Source organism: Cynocephalus volans, chromosome 18, assembly GCF_027409185.1.
Source record: "Cynocephalus volans isolate mCynVol1 chromosome 18, mCynVol1.pri, whole genome shotgun sequence".
NCBI lineage: Eukaryota > Metazoa > Chordata > Mammalia > Dermoptera > Cynocephalidae > Cynocephalus > Cynocephalus volans.
The window spans coordinates 6,853,328-6,878,677 of record NC_084477.1 but is presented as its reverse complement, the minus strand read 5'-3'; the positions used below and the strand labels follow the sequence as shown (position 1 = coordinate 6,878,677).

The window sequence follows — 25,350 nt, the reverse complement described above, 5'->3', positions numbered from 1 at the left end:
CAGGCTCACCACCTTCATGTCACCCCATAGATTAATTCGCTGTTAGCTACCTACTTCCCCACACTCTCTGACTGTCCATCTCCAGGCAGCATACCTCCATCTATGTCCCTTCCTCTCTCCTTCCCTGACTAGGTGGCTTTCTATAATAATTTGTGTCATACCTTACAGCTTTTAAAGAATTTTCACTTTCATTATCCCCTTTAGACTTCATATCAGCCCTGTAAAGTGGTTGTTCTTTGCATTCTACAAATTAAGATGCAGAAGCTCAGCAATATTAAATGCTTCTGTGCCAATCACATGATCAGTAGATGGCAGCGCCCAGCTCCAAACCCCACACTTTCACAACGTAATACTGCTCCAGGTAGTGGTTCTTACAGCTCAGTGTGCCTAATGCTCCCCTGAGAGTACCTGTTAAAAATATAAGTTTCTGGGCCTGACCTCCAGAGATTCTGTTTTAGGGTCTGAAATAGGGACTGCCTGAATTTCTAACAAGCAACCCCACCCCCACCCCCAGGTGCTTCTGAAACAGGTGATTGACAACCAATCACCTGTATATTCCAAAATACACAGGCCTAGGAGACAGCTACCGTGCCTGGCATGAGCCAGGCATAAGTGACCGTGAGGCTCTCTGCTTATTTGAGCTGCCTAGAGGGTCACGTAGTGACATGGATCTTCTTCAAGGGATTGCCCATATAAACAAGGTACTTTGTTATATGGATGCAGTTTGGAAACAGATATGAAGGAAGACAGTAACAAAGGAAAGATCTAGACACATTCCATTCCACAGAAAATAATCCTGCCCTTAACTACTAGCCATAATCTCAACTACCCTACCTTGGGCCCTTGTTTTTGAATCCCTTAAGCATTTGGAACTTGGACATTGGTTCCTGCAAAGGGGAGTAAATCCCTGCACTGCTTCTGGAGGGAGGACTGGAGTTGGGCTTTTCATTTTACAGGGGTGCACAGGAGGTGAAGTGCCTGACCAGTGAGTCACAGGTAAAGCCAACCTCAGAGTTCAGGATCGCCAGGCTCCCAGGCCTGCACGGGGCTGAGTCATGCAGCATCCCCAGCCCAGAAGTGTGAGAAGAGTGGTGGCATTCCACAAGGCCCAGCAGAAGCCAAGAGTCATAAAGCTATGCAAACTTTCTGCACAACAGACCAAGCACTCTTTTTACCAGGATGCCACTGTGGTTTAAATCGGACGTGGAGGACAAGCCAGGAAAGTTGAAGAAGTAAAATACACATGGAGATGGTTTGAGTATAAAGAAAAATGTTCCCTTTGCAAACGTGGTATGCTTATTCTGCAGCTAGGAGAAATAAAATGAGATTTCGGTGGGAAGTGTGTGTTGCATGTTTTGGTGGCCTTAAAGAAAAACACACCTCTATGCTAAAGATAAAAATTGATCACATTCTGTAAAGCCAACTCTATGACTACAAAAGAGAGGCGATTCCTTTGAGACAGGGTGTAAAGTCGGACATCAGGCAGAACTTTTGGAAGGATTCCAGCAGGTAGGACTTGGGGGTACTCAGTCCTGCTGTGTGATGGGAACCCTTCTCTATGCCTGCGGTGTGTGGGAGCCTGTCCTGCAAAGATGATGTGATGTCACCACGTGACTGTCCAGAGATGGGGTTGATTCACTAGATCGCATTTCTTTGGCATAAGCAGGGCTGGGCAGGGTGATGGGCTTACGGAAGACAACTCAGAGCTGTCTTCTCCACTCCAAACAAGTCCATGCCTGGGTCTGTGCGTGACACACCAGCATGCGCTGTTGCACTACATGTCGGTGCCAGCCAACTGCTGGCGAGTGACATGCCCCTGGGAAGACTTATTTCATGTCTCTGCCACCCTCCTTCCCGGCTGCAGTGTGTTGCCTATCATAAACTGCCTGTCTGTTAATGCTCTGAGGGTCACCACACCCCCTGCCTCCTGCTTCTCTGCCCTGACCTCGAGGCACGTGGCTCAGTGTCTCTGGGTGGCCATCCTGACATGCGTGGCTGAGTGAGTTGGTACTTCAGTTCTCCATTTGGATTTCACCTTGGGGAAATCTCTGGTCACCCTGGAAAAACTTTATCCCGGGAAACTATTGAAGGAAGAAATGGCCTCCATTACTACCATTGCTGTAGTTATTTTTCATAAACCCTTCCATGAGTGATGATTCCTCACCATTCACTACTTGTTTTTAATGGGATGGCCACATATTAACTATATAAACAGGGACACTTCTGTGAGTAAAAGGGAGATCTATTAATAATTATGCTGGGACCGCAAGGGCAGGCTGGGACTACCCTGGGCAAACCAGGACATAGGGTCACCCTGCTTATGAAGTAGGTGACGGGAGCAAAGAAGACACATGAAGCAGAGTCTCAGCTGATCCCAGCTGACAGAAAACTGGAGCAAAAAATAACTTTTATTGTTGTAAACCACTGAGATGGGGGATTTTGTTATCACAACATAACCCAGCAAAAGCTGACTAGTACACCCCATACGGCTGCCTAACTTCTCCGTTACCACCTCTGTAGAATGTGGGTAACTAACAGTTCCCATATCATTGGGAGGTGTGAGGATCCAGGGAGTCAATCTATGTAGAGCACTTAGAACAGTGCCCGGCACAAACGAACATTCTAATAGTAACATAAGAGAATAAAAGAAACACTCTAAGAACCCAGTGAAGCTAGATTTCCAGCAGAACAAGTGACTCACGGATGGCAGGAAAGACCACCACCCCTGCACCTACCCCACCGGCTGTTTGCCCTTTAAGAGACCCTGAGTCCCTGGACCCCTCTCTTCCTTTTCCCCTAGTGCTTTAACCCCACAGACCATCCTTACAGCTTCTTTTTTGCAGATTCCTTGGCTCCCTCATATTCCTTCCATCTCACCCACGTGACAAACCCTTAACCTCAAATCCATGCAGCGATCTACCACTTTTGCTCCTGAGCCTGGGCGACTGAACAAAACCCCCCAGGATTTCTTGAAAATCCTCACATTTCTCTACTCTTTCTCCTATTTCCTAGAAGAGACACTTCAAAATTTTATCATTCTTTTCTCACATGGGCTCTTTCTCTACTCTTTCTCCTATTTCCTGGGAGAGATACTTCAAAATTTTTTCTTTTCAAGCTCTATAACCTGCTACCTTTCTCCCCAAAAGACATTACAGGCCACTAGGCAGGGACTCGATAAATTGGCTCACTGTTCCTACCTAAGGCCAGTCCCTTTTTTGCTCTGGAGACTGGCCCCTCCCACCTTCTTGGTGTCTTCAACTTCTCTGCAGGTTTTTAGTTTTTAGCATATGAACATGCTTGTCCCTGTCCCATCCTCCAAAAACCACTCCCTCAACCTGCTGTCTCTCTCCTTCTCTTCTCTTGCGAGAGGTCCCCAATGAACTCTTCGTTGCCAACGCGTCTGGGCGTTTTTCCATCTCTGACCCAGCTCACCTCTCTATGACGTGACATGGCTGCTATCTCGCTTCCTTGTGACTCTCTCCTATGGTGGCTTCTAAGATACTTCTCTCTGGCTTTCCCTCCTCTCAGGCTCCTCCTTCCAGTCTCTTTTTTCGGCTCTTTTTCCTCTGCCCTCCCTTAAATGCTGATGTTCCCCCTGGTCCTGTTTTTGACCCTCTTTCCGAGGCATTCATTGAATGTCTCCCCGGGGTGTCCCAAGATGTCCACAATCAAAGTCATCATTCTGCTTACCAACCCCCCACCTGCTCCTTGGGTTTCTTATCTAAATGAATGGCACTATTACTATACTTACCCATTGTCCCAGCTAGAAACCTGGAATCCATGCTTGACTTTTCCCAATCCATCTCCCACCAACCAAATAGCCTACCAACTGGTCTCTCCTCACTTCTAGTCTTGAACCTTTAAATCTATCTTCCATGCTGCTTACAAGTGAGCTCTTTTTCTCTATGATCTTCAGAACTGTCCAAACTCTAACGCTAAGAGCTGAACTCTACACCTAAGTCAATATCTGTAATGATACAGCTCCTGTCTGCCACTCCAATTCTCTCTCTCGTCGTGTCCCCCAAATCTCCTACATGCCAAACGTACTGAACTATTTTCAATTTCTAGATTGTTCCAGGATTCATGATACCTTGGGTTATTGTACCTGCTGCTCGCCTGCTGAAATGCCCTGTGCTCCGGTGCCCATTTAGTAAACTACTCCTCCTTTTGAAGACAGGTACTGCCTGTTCTGGGAAGCCTTCTCTACTTATGAGCACATTTCATCTCCGAGAAAGCTCCCTCTCTCCCAAAACTGAGTTAGCTGCCTCTCTTATGCACATCCACAGTATCCTGAATGTGCCCCTATCTGAAATGTGGTTGCTGCACCTTATCTGATGATCCTCATTAAATGTTTCGTGAATAAATGGAAAGTGACGAACAGTCTCTTGGGTAGCAGCCTCCTCTCTTAGGGGCAAGACTGCATGCCTATGAGGCAGAATCACAAGCAATCTTGTACGTACACACACATAGCGGTGAAGCCATCTTTAAACAGAGGGTTTTGTGTGTGTGTGTGTGTGTGTGTGTGTGTGTGTGTGTGTGTGTGCGCGCACGTGTGCGCACTGCGCACGTTTGTTGTATAAAAGAATATACAGGTTATGGAATATTATTTTCCTCTTTGCTTGTAAGTCCCCGTGTATTTTCCCATTATGACTCCATGTGCTCAGATAACTTTATCTGTTTCATTCAGCATCTGTACCTCCTTGCACACCAAGAAATTTCTCAATATTCTTATTCAATATTCAAAACAATATTCCCATTCATGAAAGATACCCTGAATAAGTAAGAATCTTAAAGGGCAGGAGAAAATTGCCACTACCTTACATTATCAATTTCCAGTCAGACTTTTTTTTTCTCTGCACATGCCCATTAATAGAAGGGACTTCTATTATTTTTTAAAGAGAATTCATACAGACATTGATTATACAGAACCATTTCTCAGTGCTCTTTTCTTTCCATTCAAGAAATTAGAATACCTCATGATGAGGAAGATAAAGCCAGAACAAGACTGCTAGTTCATTATTCAGGGTACAGGCACACAATGACTCATTCGACACTTTATTGAATGCAGAGTAAGATTCAGCATCTTGGCTTTCGTTGAACACAGCTGAAGCAGGATTCTAGGCAGGGGAAGACCGCACAGTTTTCCTTGGCGGGGAAGATGTGTGGCCTGTCGTCTTGTCGCGCTGTGGGAGATCAGCCCATGTTCTGGCGGTTGCCATAGCCCCTGGGATGGGCGTCCTTCCAGTCATCCCACTCCCGCGCTCTGTGAAGCGTTTGCTCATCATCCTCTTCCTCCTTTTGTTCTTGATCTTCCTGGGCTGCTCTTTTGAATTCTGGCGCTGCCTTGGCTATTCCCGGATCTGGCAACGTTCCATGTTTCTGACGCTGATCATACCACTCACTCACTGTCATGGAGGCCACGCTTGGATAACCAGCTCCAAATACCTTGGCTTGGGCCGCGTCCCGAGTGAGAATAAAGGGCTTCACTGCCGGCCTCTCCTGACGGGATGAATGAGAAGCTGATGCCTCTCGTGAAGAGCCTCTTTCTCTCAGGATCTTTATCTCCTGGTCAATGCTCTCGATCTCCTCTAAGCTGAGGCCAACCCACCTCCGAAGGTGAAGGAGGTGGTATTCACGAACATGCTCGTCATCTGCTTGACCATTTTCCACAGCAGTCTTCAGTGCAGACAACCTTTGCTCCACCTCCTTCTTCTGCTTGTATCTCTCTATTTTAGCCTGTCTTTGAGATGCCATAGCAACGAGGCTAGGATAGGCCATGGAGGAACTAGCAGCGTTATTTTCAGCTGAGTTGTTCTTGGCTTGGGGCAGCTCAAACTTTGCCACCTGATAGTAATGGCACTGAGTTAAGTAGTTCATAAAATGTTCTCGAGCCCACTGCAAATGATCTAGACGCTTGCTGGGGTTGACTTGTTTCAGGGTGAGAGCTCCTTGAAATGCTGGCACCATCAGGTACTTGAGGTCGGTGGAAGCAATCTCTTCCAAATCTTCATTTCGGCTGAACAAGTCGAGCTCCAATAACATTTCGGCAGCCTTCTCAAGGAGGTCCAGTCCCTTCGACACCTTATCCTGGACTATCCGGGAACCGGTGGGTTCAGTCACTACTTCCATTTCATCCAGGAGCTGCTTGCTGGTTTCGAACAGCTCGGGGAGCCGTGGCAGCAGTAATTCGTCTTCAGCAGCTGCCATCTTGTGGGGGAGCTTTAGTCAGTCTTCTTTTCTCTAGACTCACAATGATCTCAAGTCCTTTCCTATTCCATACATGGTAACATGCTGGATCAGCAAATTCAGAGTTTTACAAGAAGCTGTTATAATCTCAAATGAGATTTATAATTGGCACTCATAAGGACTCAATCACCAATATTCATTTCAATAACTCTCCTTCCACATTCAGATTGCTGAAGTGTTTGTGGTTTAAAAAATAAGCCTTCATTATAATAAGCTATTTGTTTTCAGTTTCTGGTCCTTTTGCCCCCTCTCAAGATCTTTATATGCCAAACCTTGGGACATTATAGTCATTCTCCATTTTGTCATTCTATTTGAAAGTAATGTGGGTTTTATTGTAGCAAATAAACAACAACCCACTTTAGTGTTAAAATGTTTTAAGAACAGTTTTCAAGTAATTAGCAATTTGTCATTCCATAAGGCTAAACATACTAAATAAATTTGTGTTTTAAATTATTATAATCATCTCCAAAAAGCAAAATATCTTGAAATACTTATGTCGCAAGGCACTAAACATCAGATATAGGAATTACAAGATAAAATGTAACATTAACAAGGAAAAGCAATTTTTTAAAAAACTGTCCTTTTGATGAGAAATTTAGTCTTTAGAACACTTAATTGTCATCTACCACCATCATTGTTATATAGTCCTTGTAATGAATTACATTTGATTCTGGGTCAATTGCAGCAGACAACATTTCTTCCATTTCCTCTTGAGAAAAAGGCTCACCTGGGAAGAACAAGAAAGGAACTCATCATTTGCAATCATCTGATTTTTTTTTATTTCTCTTTCCACTAGCCAGTGTCACTGTTGTGGTGCCCCATGTGCTCCCACTGTGACTAGTTTCTCTCCCCGGAGCTGTCCAGCCAGCACCTCATGACAGTCCAGAGGCTCAAAGGGCACACTCTTGCATACCTTGGCAGATTCTGGATTTGTTTTTACCCTGCAGATATCACAGATCAAACGACATATACAATCCATCACTTCTGCCAAAACATCAGAAAGATGTAAAGACATCATGAACAATGTTGTTTATTTATTTAAATTAAAGCTATTGAAATTACCAAAGAATTAGCCTGAAGCCTCCATCCTGCAGGGATTCTAATCATTATGTTCAGTAAGAGTATAAAGAGATGATTAAATGGCTGCTATGCAAAATTGCTGAAAAGCAGATAACAAAGACTTGAAACTGTAATGATTTTATCTCTGAGTATTTCCCAACCAGGTCTGGCCAACTTAGTGATGCCAGCTGAATGAACCCAGTGAGAGATATTCATCGACTGTTTCAACTATAACAGAATTTGTTATAGTTTGGCCCAGTGTTGGTGTCCAATGAAACCAAAAGTTGGATAGAAAAATCTGTGGACTTTAATTGGATTGGCCTCACCAAGGTGAGAAGCAAACTCAGGAAAAATGTTGGAAAGGCTGTAGACTATTTAAGATAGAACTTTGTCCTGACATTAAACAAAAATACAGAAACATCCAAAACACCATCTTATCCCTAAAGAGTTTTAACCAAGCAAGTGAGTTACCAAGGCCCGAGGCTTACCTACCTTATGAGCTTAATCACCTGCCACTACGAACAATGCTTTCTAAGATGAAATTCAGTTACAAATACAAAAATTATTCAAACAGGGATTTTGATGACAATGAAGACAGTACTATCAAACAAGGGAAATGTGCAGAGTTCTTTTGAAACCATGCTTACATCCTAAAAAAAGAAAAAATGCCAAACATGCTAAAAAGAAATTCTGAATCTTTCTTACATCTGATTGTTAAATACTAAATACAATGCCAAATGACTTACTTTTAACGTAAGTCCTAAAAGAATACTAATAACAAACATTTATTGAGAACTACTGTGTGCCAGGCATTGATTTAAGTGCTTCACATATATTAACTAAGTTAACCTCCCAACTGCCTCAGGAGTGACAAGAACTGGTATTAACCTCATTTACAGCTGAGGACACTAGTACACAGAGAAACAAGGCAGCCTGCCCTCACTAGCGAATGGAGGAACTGGGTTCTGAATGCCAGCAGTCCACCTCATGGTCTGTAAGTTGAATTACCACACCCTACTGCTTAGAACAAGACCTTGCTCACAGTAAAATACAGAACGTAGTTACACCGCTTCCTTGGCCAAGAAAAGAGATGTGCCATTTTGATTAAGGATGAGCAGAAGATAGCTTAATGGGTAAAAGCATAAGCTTGGGTGGGATCCAGACTACGTGGGTGCAAATGCTGGCTGTCTCTTACCACTGTTAAGATCTTGGACAAGTCACTTAACTGCTCTGTGCCTCAGTTTTCCTGTTTATAAAATGGAGATGATACTAATACTACCTATTGCATAGGCTTGTTATGAGGATTAAATGTGTTATTATTTGACTAGCACTTAGTACAATACCTGGCACATAAAAAGCAACATGTAAGTGTTTGTTTAAAACATTTTTTTGAAATCTTCCCTGATGCTAAATACTATCTGATGCAATACACATTCCTAGACACGTGGACCTCTGTCTTGTAGGAACTTGATTCAATGTGATTTATTATGTTTATTATATGATATCCTGGGCATTTAGAACGCATACTCTCAAACTGATTAATGTGTCTGATGCTCTGTGGTATTGTGAAAAAATTGTGCAAATAACTTTAATCCATATTGTTTTTCTTTTTTTCCCCTTGCAGAACTCACAGTCTAAATCCATATTGTTAAAAGCACAGATTACTTAAAAACAACCCATAGAATTCTGAGAATCTCAAAGCACCAATTCTTCAGCAACTATTTTACCAGACTAGCCAACTGTTATACTTAACTGATGGGTCTGTTACATTTAATAATAATACCTTAGTTTGTATAGTACTTTACATCTTACATATCACTATCAAACATATTAGCTCATATAATATGAAAGATATTTAATATTTGTTGAATGAATAATTGAAACCATGTGTACTCTTATCTGAAAATAATCATTCTATGTTTAGTCCACTGAGATACCCAATAGTTAACTTTTAAGTACTATTAACTCTCTGAAAATATAGCTTTTTGGAAATTATCACAAAGCACCTCTGAGAAAACCACATGATTGCACTCTCTCTGTACACACTGCAGTCTGTTCCTGATTGCCCTATTTTAGTTAGTAGCATTATCATAGTACCCATCATGCAAGTCAAAGCCTTGTCACTTTTGACTCTGCTCCCATCTTTGTCCCCTGCTCTCTGTTACTCAGCATGACCCATGGATCCTGCCATAGAGGGTCCTTTCCCTTCTTGCCATTACCAGGGCAGGCCCTTATTAGGGTACCTTCACAGTGGTGAAACAACCTTCTAACTGGTCTACATAGCCTAACCGCTTTCTCACTCATCTAACTAACCTACCAGCACTAGAGTAACCTTTCCACAACTAGTCTTAGACCGTGTGACTCACCTTTTCAAAACCCTATAATATTTCTCCATTGCCCATGGGATGAATTCCCAACTCCTGAGCCCAGGCCTCCACAGTGTAGACCGAGTAAATCTATCTAAACTAATTTCCTACTGTTTGCCAACATGACTCTCTTCTGAACACCATTGCTCATTCCTACCTTCCGGTTTTTGCTCACAGTGTTTTGCACATCTGTGTGTCTCCCTCTCATCACCCCCTTCACCCATTCGTCATTCATCTGCTCATTCATTCGTTCATTTAACAGATGGTTTTTCAGATCTCTGTGTGAGGGTACTGTAATGCGTAAGATTTTACCTCTGCCCTCGACAACTCACCTGTGTAAATTCTACCGTCTTAAGGAAACTATTTTCCCTTTAAGTCTTCCCAGACCAAGCTTTCCAGGCTCATCCAGCCAGGATATTTACTTTTCTGTTGTCTTACATTATGAATTGTTTTATAAGTTAGTTTTATTTCCCCCAACACGACTGTAATAACCTTAAGAGTAGGAGCAGATTTCAGTATCATTACACCTTACTACACTTACTAAGTACTAAACACACAGTGGGCACGTGATATTAATGAAACTGGACTGTTCTGGGCCATTTTGACTAAATTCACCTTGCCTAATATAATCCAGGATTTACTTCCTTTAAATTAATCCTTAGGATTAAGAGGCTAATGCTTTGAAAGTCTAAACATTCCCATAAAAGTTAATCCCTAAGATAATTTTAACAATGTCCTAAGAGTGGCAGTTCTGACTGTCATGACTGGGTCACTCTTACTCTTACTTCCTCCTGTGTTCCCAACTAAGCGTGGATCAAAGATGGTCAAACCAGCTGTGCGTGCAGACAGTCTTCATTTTCCCTTGTGGTTCTGTCTCAAGTGACTAGCAAGTCTGCACCATTCAGGACTCAATCTGCGAACCAGTGAACTGAACAAAGGAGACAGAGCTCTGACTTTGTATGGGAGGAGGGGAGGTGACCAAGAGAAGGACGGTTTCAAGAGACTGTCTATCAGGCTACTGACCTTCAGGGAAAACAAATTTACACATCAACTTAAGCAGAGAGAATTGCCAAAGGAAATATGTCGGCATATATGTGTGTGGGTCTTATGCATACATGTGTGCACACAGTCCATGTTCAAAACAAATATATATGGTTGCATTAGCTGAAATTAATGAAAATTTTTGTATAAACTCATATTCAGTGGAGGCTGTATTATCTGTAACTTCACCAACTGAAAAGCTCTTTTAAAAGGAATTTCTATATACTCTAGATATTCAGTCCAGTAATAGGAATTGATTTATAGTGATTGATAATTCATGTTTTCCAGGTGGCATACCTTTTATTCTGAAAATACTCCAAGTGAATGGAATGACAACAATTTATAGAAGTGAAAAATTATTTTACAAAGTCCTGGCAGGTAATAATCTATCTCCTTTACCCTATCCTTTGTCCTCTTAACCCCCACAAAACAGAAACCATCCAAAACCAAAATTATAGGAATAGTAAATAACTCTATTTAACCAGAACGATTGATTTTAAAGAATCCCCTGTAGCTTTTGCATAATTATTGTTAAAAATGTATTAATTCCTTCCATAAGTCACTGTCATAAGTAATGAATCATTCTACCTTCTTCAGTCATATACTTGATCAGTTCTTCCTTAGTAAGAAACCCACGTTTAGCTGGATCTAAAACCTAGGGGAAAAGAAAAGGTACATGTTATATTTTTTGCTTGGTAAATAAATTCTACATAATGAATTTTTCATATAACTATGTATATAAATAACGTGGAGTTTACATACCTCAAAAGCTCGAAGAATGACATCTTCTGAAACTGGTCTGTATCTATAATTACGCAATTAAATAAATAAATGCCACAGTATTTATTTCAGTCTCTACATAACAAATGACGACATAAAACAAAATAAAAGCTGCTAACATGCTGGGATGACAACACTTCCCCCACAGAAATCATTGGATTTCTGGATATGAAAGTTGAAAGTACCTCACCTCCACAGGAAATATTTAGTGCAAAATCACTAGCATGTTTGATGTTATCTATTAGCTTTTTGGAAATCAATTTATCTGGCAAAGAAACATCTACAATAAACTGACTATGGGGACCTAATGCTACACTTTTGCTAGAAGAATAATTAGAATTAATTCTTATTTATTATCAATAATTCAAAACAGAAGGTAAAAAGAATGCTGTTGATGTACGATCTTTGTGGTTTTACTTAGGTTGATACTAATGTGGTTGATATTTCTAAGTACATATCAACTGGCAGTTCAGACGGATACTAAAAGGTTAGAAGGAAGCTTACCCTGAGATATATTGGTTGAGTAAAATATACAAAGTAAAAAAGCCAAGTGTGTTGAAATTAATGTAGTAGGATCGTTAACTTTGCCTTAACGATTTCATTTACTTACTTACCTTTTTTCCAGTAGTACTTTGGTCATTACTGGAAGAAATTTTTCATATCGAATGTATCCAGTGGGTTCTTCTTCCTCTACCTAAACATTCAATAAAGAAATAGCCATTTATTCATTCAACAAACATATGAGGGTATTTCAAAACATTCGTGGAAAGATTCAGATTATCTTTTCATTCTATTTTTGCACGGACTTTTTGAAGTGCCCTCGTATTCGGCACATACTTTTTCCAAGCACTGTGCCTCTGCTGAGGATTTGATAATGAGCATACTTGAGCATGATCTGTGCTCACAGAGCTTATATTCTGGTAGGGGAAACATATATTAATCAAGAAACAACCAAGTGGAGAGTCTAATTATAAATTTATGGAAGCTCAATGAAGTAAAGGCATATGGGTGTTATGTGCCATAACAAAGGAAATTTTTCTAGACCAGATCAGGGAAGTCATTCACTTGAGCTGATTTGTAAAGGATACGTAGAAGGGAACAAGACACAGACAGCAGGGAAAAGCCTCCCACGTAGAGGAAATTACATGCATGGGGACTCCATGGGGACACTTTAGAGGTCATGAGCAAGGTGGAGAATGTCTCAAGATGAGGCTAGACAGAGAGACAGGGACCAGACCTTGCAGGGCCTTGTCGTCATGAAAGTGATTTTGGTTGTTATCCTCAGAACAATGGGAAATCACTGAAGGTCTTACGGCAATCTAAGCAGATATTACAAGGTCTTGGATTGGAGGGGAGACCATGGAGAGAGAAGTGGATGGTTTCAAGAAATATTTAAGAAGTAAAATTGATAGGACCTGTGCTGCATCCATTCTGACTGGCACAAATGGCATGAGGGATGCCTTTCCTGAGATGAGGAGCACTGAATGAGGACCAGGAGAGGAGACTGATCACTGTCTCAAGGACCAAACTATACCTAAAGTCACTGCAATATTTATTAAACACCTACATGGTAAATGCAACTTTGTTATACCACCACTAAATTAAAAGAACACAATACCTGAGAAAAGGAATTTTGGGTACCTAGCACTATTCAACGAGAATGAAACAGATCCTTGCCCAAGGGTTCAACTTTGATGGAGTGGCTGAGCAAAACAGTATGGATCTTAGCTTTCTCATCAGGGTATTTATGAGGCTGTAAATTTTCCACTCCTTTTCAAAAATCCTATTAAAAGGCTCATAGATCCCAGCTCAACAGATGAGTTTTTAACAGATTTATTCTTTGAGCAAAAAATAAGAAATCTATAAGCTGCTGCTAAATGACAACTATTTTTTACTGTTTATACTGAATTCATACTTAGTGTTAGTAAAGCCCTCAGACTCTACTATCAGCAGAAAATTTAATCCAGCTAATGACAGAATAATATGCTGCAGAATTTCTGAGCCCATCCATACATGAGCAATTGTCTACAGCTGCCTCTAGGTCCAAAGTGAGCATTTTGCAAACTAATGTTCATATGGTTCTGCTGTGCCTGAGTGGTACTCTGTAACTCTCAGCCCCAGGAGCCCCTTAAAAATAAAATGTCAATCTCATGAGATTACCTGCAGAGCAATAATTAAAATTAAAATGTTGAGTTTCTATTCTGATTACTCCAGAAATCTGCTCCACAAGCCAGAGCAATGACCTGCTTTCTTTCCCCCACTCCTGACAAACCACTATACAACAGAGATTGGAATCCCTCTATCTTACGACATCCTCAGGCATCTACAAACTGTTCTTAGTTTTCCCAAAGGATTTTCAATTCTGTAACTGTCTCTCCATCACGTGAAAACTCACAAGTGACACATGATCGCTTCTCCGTGGTGAAAACTCTGCAGATCATTCTTGCCTAACAGGTCTTTGTGGAGCCAAAATTGCACAAAAAGAATAGGTTAAAACAAGATCTCCAACTAATCAGAATAGCAGAAGAGGAATAAATTTTCCTTGGCTTTTTAAAGAGGGATAATAAATAGGAGGCCTTGTGGTTAAAAAGTAAGAAGAAACATGGTAAGTCCATCTTCAACTTAGAAACTGTAAAAATCTTTCTATGACCCAACACTGTCCTCTAGAGGCCACATCTAATCTGTTCCTTTGCACAAAAAGATGCACAGTATAAGCAATGACATTAAAAACAATATAAGTCGGCTGGCTGGTGAGCTCAGCTGGTTAGGGTGTGGTGTCCTAACACCAAGGTCTAAGGGTTCGGATCACCGTACCGGCCTGCTGCGAAAAACAAAACAAAAACCAAGTATAGGATAATTCTAACTACAGCATTCAAGGAATGTTTAATATTACCAGACACCACTATATTATAAAAGGTTCTTCATGTTTAAATAACCTTTTTATTTTAGAATAGTTTTAGATTTACAGAAAAGTGTGAAGATACTACAAGAAGTTCCCCTATACTCCCCACCCAGTTTCCCCTATTGCTTTTTTCTTCTTTTTCCCAGATTTATTGAGGTATGATCAGCCAATAAAAATGTATATATTTAAGGTGTACAACGTGATGGTTTGATATACACACACTTTGTGAAAGGATCGTTACAATCAAGCTCATTAACATACCCCTCGCCCTGCTGAGTTACCTTTGTCAGGGGTGGGGGTGGAGAACACTCAGGGTCTACTCTATTAGCAAATTTCAAGTTTAGAACAGATCATTGTTAACTATAGTCACTATGCTGTCTGTACGTTAGGTCTTCAGAAATTATTCATCTTATAAGTTAACAGTGTGTACCCTTTAACCAACATCTGCCCATTTCCCCCACCCCTGCCCCTGGTAATCACCCTTCTATTCTCTGTGTTTAGATTTTACATATAAGGGAGATCATGCAGTATTTGTCTTTCTGTGTCAGGCTTATTTCACTTAGCATCATGTCTTACAGATTCATCCTTTTGAGCCAAATGGCAGGAAGTCCATCTTTTTTAGAGATAATATTCCATCGTGATATCACATTTTCTTTATCCAATTCATCTGTCAATAGACAATTAAGTTGCTTCAGTATCTTGGCTATTGTGAATAATGCTGCACGAACATGGTAATGTAGATAACTATGAGATTCTGATTTAATTTCCTTGGGATATATACCCAGCAGCAGGATTGCTGGATCATATATTCTATTTTTAGTTTATTGAGGAACCTCCATACTGTCTTCCATAATGGCTGTACCAATTTACCTTCCCACCCACAGTATCTAAGAGTTTCTTTTTCTCCACATCTTCACCAACGCGTATTATCTCTTGACTTCAATAATAGCCATTCTCAGAGGTGTGAAGGGATATCTCATTGTGGTTTTAGTTTGCATTTCCCTAATGATTAGTGATGTTAAGCACCTTTTTGTACACCTGTTGGCCATTTGTATATCTTCTTTGGAAAAATGTCTCCTCAGGTCCTTTGCCCATCCTTTAATTGGGTTATTTGTTGTTTTGTTTTGTTTGCAATTTTGTATGCATTCCTTATACATTTAGGATATTAACCCCTTATGAGATGTATGATTTGCAAATATTTTCTCCCATTCCACAGGCTGCCTTTTCATTTTCGTACTGTTTCCTTTGCTGTGCAGAAACATTTTTATTTGATGTGGTCCCACTTATACTTGCTTTTGTTGTCTGTGTTTTGGGTGTCATATACAAAAAATCATTGCCAAGACCATGTCAAGCAGTTTTTCCCTGGTTTCTTCTAGTTTTGTGGTTTCAGGTCTTACATTTAAATCTTTAATCCAGTTTGAGTTGACTTTTTTATATGATGTGAGGTAATGGTCCAATTCTATTCTTCCCTACACAGATATCAGTTTTCCTAACGCCTTTTATTGAAGAGACTGTCCTTTCCCCATTGTGTATTCTTGGTGCTCTTGTCAAAGATCAGTTGACTATCTATGCATGGGTTTATTTCTAGGATTTCTACTCTGTTCCAATGGTCTATATGTCTGTTTTTATGCCAGTACCATACTGTTCTGATTACTATTGGTTTGTAATAAAATTTGTAATTTATTTTATAATGGAATTCTTCTACTAACTCTTACATCACTATGCTATACTTTTCACAACTAACAAACCCATATTAAAACATTATTATTCACAGAACTCCAAACTTTATTTGGATTTCATTAGTTTTTCTAAAATGTACTTTTAAAACATAATATATCCCTCTGTCATAAAAAGAAACAAGAAGTACAGGGTAGAATACCACTTCTTGGAATTTGGAAACAGGGTAAGGATAGGGGAGGACAGGAGGTATCATTTCTGGTGCAGGACAAGCTAGTTAACTTTGTGAGCCCATCAGTAAGACAGAATAAAAACACTACCTTCTAGAAATCTATACAATGATGCCTCAATGATTATTTAAATCCATAGATTAAAACGTCCTTAAGATTTAGTAAAAATATATCAAATATTGAACCACAGTTTATTATACATAGAGAGAAACAGACAGAGTGTTATGGGTTGCGTCCTCCCCAAGGTTTATCTGTTTAAGCCCTAACAACCCTGAGTACATCAGAATGTGACCCTGTTTAGAGACCGGGTATTTACAGAGGTAATCAAGTTAAAATGAGGTCATGAGGTTGGGCCCTAAATCAATAGGTAGAGTTTGGATGCGTTGTCCCCTCCAAAACTCATGTGGAAATTTGATCTCCAATGTGGCAGTGTTGGAAACTGATTGAATCATGGGGGTGGATTCCTCATGAATGGATTAATGCTCTCCCAAGATGGGTGGAGTAATGAGTGAGTTCTCACTCGATTAGTTCCCATGAGAGCTGGTTGTTTATGGGACCCTGGCACCTCCTCTCTCTCTTGCTTCCTCTCGCCATGTGATCTGCTAGCACCCACCAGCTGCCTGCCGCTTTCTGCCATGAGCAGAAGCAGCCTGAGGCCTGTGCCAGATGCAGCTGTCCCGGAATCGTAAGCCAAATAAACCTCTTTTCCTTATAAATTACCCAGTCTCAGGTATTTCTGTTATAGCAACACAAAATGGCTACCTACAGCTGGTACCCTTATAAAAAAGGGAAAATTGGACACAGATATGCACATAGGGAAAACACCAGGTGAACATGAAGACAGCCATCTACAAGCCAAGGAGAGAGGCCTGAAACAGATCCTTCCCTCACAGCCCTCAGAAGGAACAACCCTGCTGTCACGATGATCTCAGACTTCTGGCAGTCAGAACTGTGAGACAATATACACTTCTATTGTTTAAGCTGCTTGGTTTGTGATACACTGTTACAGCAGCTCTATCAAACGTTTTACACACACACGCACACACACACACACACAAATAAATATGTATGACATATTTTTATCCAAAGACTTTGAATCACTATCATCAAGCAGAAGTCCCTACACCTATCAACTGGAGATTAGCAAAACAGATATTCAAAATTCAGAAATGTATTCACAGTGTTGATACTGAAAAAATGGTGCAGTCCAGAGCTACGTTCTCCAGGAGACAACTCAGTTAACCAACTTATAATGAAATGAATACAAGAAAGAGTCCCTAGAGTATAGCAGACATGTTTGACTAGACTACAAAGTCCTTGTCATTTCTTCAGTAACAGCACAGTCATACTGTGAAAACCTACTTAACTTCTTTCTGTATTGGTTAGGGTTTTTAAAAAAAATAGACAATGCCTTTTTTGTACAGATATATCACAATAAATTCATTATGTTAGACCAAGAATAGTTAAAAATATTCTTATTAAAATTCATCCTCCAGCTTCACATCCTCATTTTTAATACAGGGAGAACAGTAATATCTACCCTACAGGGTCGCTGCGAAGGTTGCACGAGATATGACACACAGGTGCTTTGTGAACCGTGGGAGTCTTATGGTGATGATGATGATGATGATGATGATGATGATTTCTATCAGCAGCATTTACTCTTCTGGTTCTATGACACACAATGACACCTCTTCCTAAAAGAATTAATCTCTGGTGCTGAAATTTCAGGCACATCCTCGATGACCCACCATACGGACCTAACAGTTTGTACAGAAGTTTGGCCCAGCCACCCATCTGTAAAATCCATGTGGAATGTACTGATTAAGATAATGTATTAAACTGCTAGGCATGTTGAATACCTTGTCCCTCCCCACAGGTCTCTTTGGACTGAAAAGAGAGGGACAGGAACAGACATCTACCAAACTCCACCTCCCTCCTCTTCAAAAGACAAAAACAGACAAAACAAATATATCCTGTTATTGTAAACATGAACGAGGCAAAGTTAGTTAAACCTAGTTTGTTTCTTCTAAGAGGAGGACCAATGTGCTAAAAAACAGGTAAAGATTCGACAGTAACCAAGGCAGCATTAATGAATATAAAGGGAGAAAGCCTCTTTGTGGGAAGATCCTCCAGGTGTAGCCTGCTAAAAAGTACCATTTCCAGTGAATTTATCTTAATTAACCACATGCCAGCAGATGTTGGCCTGGAAGACCAAGGCCCTGATATACCGGCTTCTCCTCCTCCAAAGAATTACGGTGGAGTAGGAGAGGTGAAGAAAATATACTGCTCCCACTGCTACCCAACATGGCCCACGTGCATTCTCGAGACCTTCACAGAGCAGTCAGGCATTTCCAGTCTCTGCCTCCTCTTGCCCAATACGGAGGCGTCTCAATAAATACGTCAACTCAGTGGGACTTTAAAAAATATCAAAATTTATCTAAGCCGCAAAGCACTCAACAAATACTGTTTCTTACTCTACTTTGGTGTTAAGTCAGTTCTCTTAATCTATTTTGCATTTGAGGATATACAGGCACAGGGAAGTTAAGTGCCTATTTGAGGTCCTAAAAGTCAGTCAGGTGTTTTGATTGGGATCACAGCCTAGAGTTCTTCCATTTCCATAGAGAAATCGTCAGTTCATCTCTTTTCCCATTACAGCATTATTTATTTTATTGCTGAACCCACTGAATAGGCACAATAAAACACACAGTGAAAATTCATTTCTCCCCAGTGACATAACAATCAGTCAATAAACTGAACTATCTCATGCTTCACAAAAAAGCAAGATAATATCAGTAGTTAAGATGGCTTATAAGGCATCTGCATTTCAACTAGTTCCACGTGACCAAGTAAGATATATATACAAAAAATTTTTTAACTGTTTGTAAAAAATATAAAAACCATGAGATATTTCCTGTTATGCTCTAAACAGTACAAACACAAATTTTGACATAAATCATGTTTCAAAACCAGGACATACATACAAGTAAGAAAATATTTCTCTAGCTTGGATAGAATAAGAAAAATTCATTGGCATTTACCAAAAATGTTATCTTTACAAATGAAAATTTTTAAGGCCACCTACTTCAGAAAAATTATTTAAAAATTCCAGAGGTGGTTGTGCAAAAGTTAGGATGTGTGGTCCTTCTGGGTTATAAATTCCTTTCCTATTACTGGAAATATTAAAAATAGGAAGAGGGCTGGCCAGGTAGCTCAGCTGGTTAGAGCACTGTGCTGGTAACACCTGTACCAGCCAGTCGCCAAATAAATAAATAAACAAACAAATAAATAACGAGGCTCCCTTCTGTCTTGTTTCAGCTGTCATACTGTAAACAAGTGTCCTTTTAAAAAAATAAAAATAAAAATAGATTGAATCATCTCTTGGTTGGACCATCAGAGCATCCAAAGATCAACAGGTGGCTAAATCAGGCAACAGGCAAGTTCCCTTGCAACTGTGAGTGTCTATAATTTGAAGTGATGGGGAGCAAGGGTGAATCAGGGGGAGCCTATCAGGGGCTCCAGCTACACTAATTAGTTTCAGGTTCAGTTTCTATCTAGGTGTGAGTGTAACTCTAGGGGTAGAGTCCTCTTGTATTTGACAGAGCCAGCAAGTGTTGGAGCTAAGGAACTCTTCAACTCCATTCATACCAAAAAAGCAATTGTTTCAATTTGTGTTGCAATAAGGTTGGAGGAAAAGCTTTACTCTGGGCTGAGATTTAATTTAAGCAAAGGAATGGTGTGAACACGACAAATATCTGACTGCAGTGATGCATAAAATGTGATCCCCCTTTTTCCTAATAAGAAAAATCCTCTAAAGTAGTTACAGTCAAGTGAAATACATAAATTTTACTAGGCCCACAGATATATTTAAGATCATGTACATAAGGGTATGTTAATTTTAAAATATTGCTCTTCATTCTTACATTTTAAAGAGCAATTTTATGCAAATTTTCAAAATGCATCTTCGACAGTGTCTTTTTGACCGCTAGACAACTTGTTCTTTTCTTCCCTTTTTCTTATTATGAGATAATACATGTCCTTTGTGGAAAACTAAGAAATACATAAAAGCATAAACAATACAAATCACCTGTGAGTTGATGCTGTCATGTAGAGATTACCTCGCTATATATAATGATGGAAGATTTTGTTTTATTTACACAATTCTATATTCACATAAAATGTGTGTATGTGTTAAATATATATGTATGTTTATATTTAAGCAAAAACAGAATTCTAGCCTATCTGCTTTTTTACTTAACATATTGTGAACATTTTACCAGTGCATTAGTCTTTTTGTTTTAATTAATAAACTTTATTTTCTAGAGCAGTTTTAGGTTCACAGCAAAACTGAGTAACAAGACGGAGAATTCCCATATTCCCTTCTCTGCCGCCCTCCCCCCACACCAAGCTTCCGCTACTATCAACATCCCCCACCAAACTGGTACCTTTGATAGAACAGACGCGCCTACACCGACACATCATCATCAGCCAAAGTCCGAGGTTTACATTAGGGTTCACTCTCGGTGTTGCACATTCTACATTTAGACAAACGCACAGTGACACGTATCTGCCATTACAGTATCATACACAGTAGTTTCACTGCCCTAAACATCCTCTGTGCTCCACCCCTTGATCCCCCACCCTCCCCAACCCCTGGCAACCCTAATCTTTTTACTATCTCCATAGTTTCGCTTTTCCAGAATGTCATGCAGCTGAAATCATACATACATTTAAACAGTTTGATCTCTAAAACGATAACAAAACATTTCACAATATGGCATTTACCCCTAGATGTCCACTATTATGGAACTTTGATTTTCTAAATGTATTTGATAAATACAGACAGTACTTCAAAAAGTTCATGGAAAAATAGAATTAAAAGATAATACAGCCTTTTCATAAACTTTTGAAGACCCCACATATGTACTTTTTTTCCCTCATTTATCTGGGAAAGTTCAGAAAGCATACTCACAAAGCTATCTGAACATATTAAACAGCTGTTTAAGTAGATTGCTAGAATTTAATTAGAATAAATTGTGTTGGTATACAAATACAGAAAAACATTTACAGAGCTTAGACAGCTCAGTGATCCCCACTGGTCCATACTGCTCCAAATACCTGTAATTTACAAGGTTATGTCAATGTGCCTAAGGAAAAGGTAGAGATAAAACTTTGCACCGAGTACCCAACAATTAACAGTTGGTTCCTCACAGTCAGTAAATGTAATCCTCATTTAAAAAACCACTTTATTATTATACTCCTTTTGCAGCTATAGAACCAGGCTTTGAAAGACTATGGGACTCACTGAAGGCCAAATAGCTATAAGTGGTACTTGAATCAACATGCTCTTTGTTTTCTTAATTGGTTATAAATATTCATGAGATACAAAGCTGATTGTCACCCCTCATGCCCAAGATGTGAAGACCAGATGCATACTGGCAGCATACCCATTACCACAAATTTGTAATGTACCCCGTGTCCCCTATCCAATTAGCCCCAACCTCCCTCTCCCTCCTCCTTTCCCCCCCACTCCACTTTGTATCCCTAGGTATGTTCTCTCCCTCTGCAAGTCCAATGCACCACTGTGGTCTTTCTTTCCTTCCTTCTTTCTCTCCTTAGCTCCCACTTATGAGTGAGCACATGCAGTATTTATCCCTCTGTGCTTTGCTTATTTCATTCAACATAAGTTTTTCCAAACTCATCCATGTTGTTGAAATGGGAGAATGTCATTCTTTTTTATGGCAGAGTAGTATTCCATGATGTATATACACCACAGTTTCCTTATCCAGTCATCCATCGATGGACATTTAGGTTGGTTCCATGTCTTGGCTATTGTAAACAGAGCTGTGATGAACATGGGAGTGCAGGTATCTCTTCGACATGATGATTTCCATTCCTCTGGGTATATACCCAGAAGTGGGATTGCTGGATCATATGGAAGATCTATCTGTAGTTGTTTGAGAAACCTCCATACTGTTTTCCATAGTGGTTGTACTAATTTACAGTCCCACCAACAGTGCAGGAGCATTCCCTTCTCTTTACACCCTCGTCGGCATTTGTTATTCACCATCTTTTTGATATAGCCAGTCTAACTGGGGTGAGATGGTATCTCAGTGTAGTTTTGATTTGCATTTCCCTGATGATTAGTGATGTTGAGCATTTTTTCATGTACCTGTTGTCCATCTGTATGTCTTCCTTTGAAAAATGCCTATTCAGCTCCTTTGCCCATTTTTTAATTGGGTTATTTGCTTTTTTAACTGTATAATTGCTTAAGTTCCTTATATACTATGGATATTAATCCCTTGTTGGATGCATAGTTAGCAAAAATTTTCTCCTACTCTGTAGGTTGTCATTTCACTCTGTTGGATTGTTTCCTTTGCTGTGCAGAAGGCTTTTAGTTTGATATAGTCCCATTTGTTTATTTTTTCTTTTCCTGCTTGTGCTTTCAGGCTCATGTTCATAAAGTCTGTGCCCAAACCTAGTTCCTGAAGTGTTTTACCTATATTTTTCCCTTAGGAATTTTACAGTTTCAGGTCTTATACTTAAGTCTTTGATCCATTTTGAGTTGATTTTAGTATATGGTGAGAGGTGCATATTTAGTTTCATTCTTCTGCATATGGATATCCAATTTTCCATAGTACTGGAGGTACTAGCCAGAGCAATCAGGCAAGAGAAATAAATAAAGGGAATCCAAATTGGAAAAGGCAAGTCAAACTGTCTCTATTTGCAGATGACATGATACTATATATATAGAAAAACCTAAAGACTCTATCAAAAAACTCCTAGAGCTGGTTAATAACTTCAGTAACATTGCAGGATACAAAATAAATGCCCCTAAATCTGTTGCATTTATATACTCAAACAATGAACTAACAGAAAGAGAAATAAAGTAAGCCCATTCACAATTGTCATGAAAAAAAATAAAATACCTAGGGATCAATTTAACAAAGGAGGTGAAAGATCTCTACAATGAGAATTACAAACCACTTCTGAAAGAAATTAAAGAAGACACAAAAAGATGGAAAGATATTCCATGCTCTTGGATTGGAAGAATTAACATTGTGAAAATGTCTATACTACCCTAAGCAATCTACAGATTCAATGCAATGCCCATCAAAATACCAATGACATTATTCACAGAAATGGAAAAAACAATCTTAACTTTCATATGGAACAACAAAAGACCTCGAATAGCCAAAGCAATCCTGAGCAAAAAAATAAAGCTGGAGGCGTAACACTACCTGACTTCAAATTATACTACAAAGCTATTGTAACCAAAACGGCACGGTACTGGCATAAAAAATAAACACTCAGACCAATGGAGCACAATTGAGAACCCAGAAATCACCCCTCAGGCTTACAGCCATCTCATATTGGACAAAGGCAACAAAAATCTACATTGGGGAAAAGACTGCCTTTTCGACCACTAAGTCTACATCTTCTGACACTATTTGTTTTACTTTGGCATAGAAACCTGTACAAAAAGAGTTGGCAAAATTTTTCTGTAAAAGGCCAGATGGCAAATATTTTAAGCTTTGCAAGCCATATGTTCTGTGTTGCAACTACTCAACTCTGCCCTCACAGTAAGAAAACGGCCATAGATAATATGTAAATAAACGAGTTTAGCCACATTCCAATAAAACCTCATGTACTGTCAGGTAAAAATTATAGGAAGTCATTGTTTTGTTTGAGCTCTGTACTCGGCCAGAACAGGCCAGACTAAAAATCAAAATGGAGTCACCCTGCTGAAGTTCACCAAACCCAAACTAAATTGTTGTCTGACCTTTGGAGAAATCAGGAGAGAGAGGTAACAGCCAATTTCCCCAACAGTCCAGTTTAAATCTTCAATCAGCATGATCATGAAGTTTCCTGCACTTTAATCCTTACACACACAAAAAGAAGTAACCTGATAATCAGTTATTTTTCTATTGCTCTGTCTCCCTGTACCTGCCTTAAAAGAAAAAGTAACCCTGAGAGGTAAAACATTCTCCATTCTTTGCTTCTGCTTTCTTCAGTCCTCCTCTGTCTATCAAGCTAACACATTGGATTACTCATTCTATTTTATGGAATGAGATGTTGCCAGATTCTAGAATCACAATATAGCCAATTGAGATCTTTAAACTAAATTTGCTGTAATTGTGTCCTTTGACATTACACACAGATGGTGGGCTAGATTTGGCCCAGAGGCCATGGTTCATTGACTCCTGAAATAGTTTATTAAAACATGCAAACAAACCACAAAGGAAGTACGATCTAAAGATGCTCCTTTTCTGAATGTCAGAGGCATTTTTCATGACTGTTACACCTACTGTGCTGAACGTGCATCAGTCATGATTTCACTGTAAATTCACCTTCCAGTTCCTATCTCTTCCACAGAGCCAGCCTGCCTCTCTGTAATGCCAGTTCCAGCTTTGTGGATATAAACATTTTAAGTCCGTGATCGGCAGCACCTTTTTTTAAAAAAAAAATGTGAGCACCAATTCAGGAAAAATAAGCTTTTCCCTCTAACCTTAGTAAAAATAGCTTTATTGAGCCCCCAAATGGAAAAACAACGTATTCTTACAACTGAGATTCCTTTATCAAATATTTAGAGATGTTTTTAAAATATTGATACTGCTTTTTAGTTACCAAGGTACTAAGATCTAGGAAGAGTCATCTTTCTAATCTTTATATAGTACTTTAGGATTCAAAACGTGTCTTCTTGCACATTATTTCATACATCTTTGAAGCCGACTTCGAAGTAGATAACATTATGGAGAAACTGATACTCAGCAGAGGTTAAGTGACTTGCCCAAGGTCTCCATTCCTTCTCTTCAACACTGAACACTGCACATTGAGCAAGTAAATACTATGCTGGGTACGAGGAGTGAGGAAATAAATAAGACACCACTCCTTGCCTTTTTGTCAAACTGAAAGCTGCATTTGAAATGAGATCAAAGACCTTTCTGGAAAGCCAAACGGGGCATAAAGTTCTCATCGTGGGCTGCTCATCCAGTGCTTTATCAGATAATTCTCTCCAGGGATGCACCTACACTATCGCAAATAATCA

General features: G+C 39.7%; 2 protein-coding genes across 2 annotated transcripts in view; both read right to left on the bottom strand.

Annotated features, from left to right (window-relative positions):
* Positions 1–5,041: 5,041 nt before the first annotated feature.
* Positions 5,042–6,838, bottom strand: LOC134366380 (immunoglobulin-binding protein 1-like). The gene has a single exon (XM_063082709.1). The coding sequence runs from the start codon at positions 6,205–6,207 to the stop codon at positions 5,194–5,196; it is 1,014 nt and encodes a 337-aa protein (XP_062938779.1). The 5' UTR covers positions 6,208–6,838; the 3' UTR covers positions 5,042–5,193.
* Positions 6,839–6,857: 19 nt separating this feature from the next.
* The window catches only part of EFCAB2 (EF-hand calcium binding domain 2), a 102,828-nt gene continuing 84,335 nt past the window's right edge, over positions 6,858–25,350 (bottom strand). The window contains exons 4-7 of the mRNA XM_063082710.1: positions 12,107–12,186; positions 11,475–11,517; positions 11,301–11,367; positions 6,858–6,973 (exon numbers count right to left, since the gene is read on the bottom strand). Coding sequence (XP_062938780.1) covers positions 6,858–6,973; positions 11,301–11,367; positions 11,475–11,517; positions 12,107–12,186 — 306 coding nt within the window. The remainder of the gene's footprint in view (positions 6,974–11,300; positions 11,368–11,474; positions 11,518–12,106; positions 12,187–25,350) is intronic.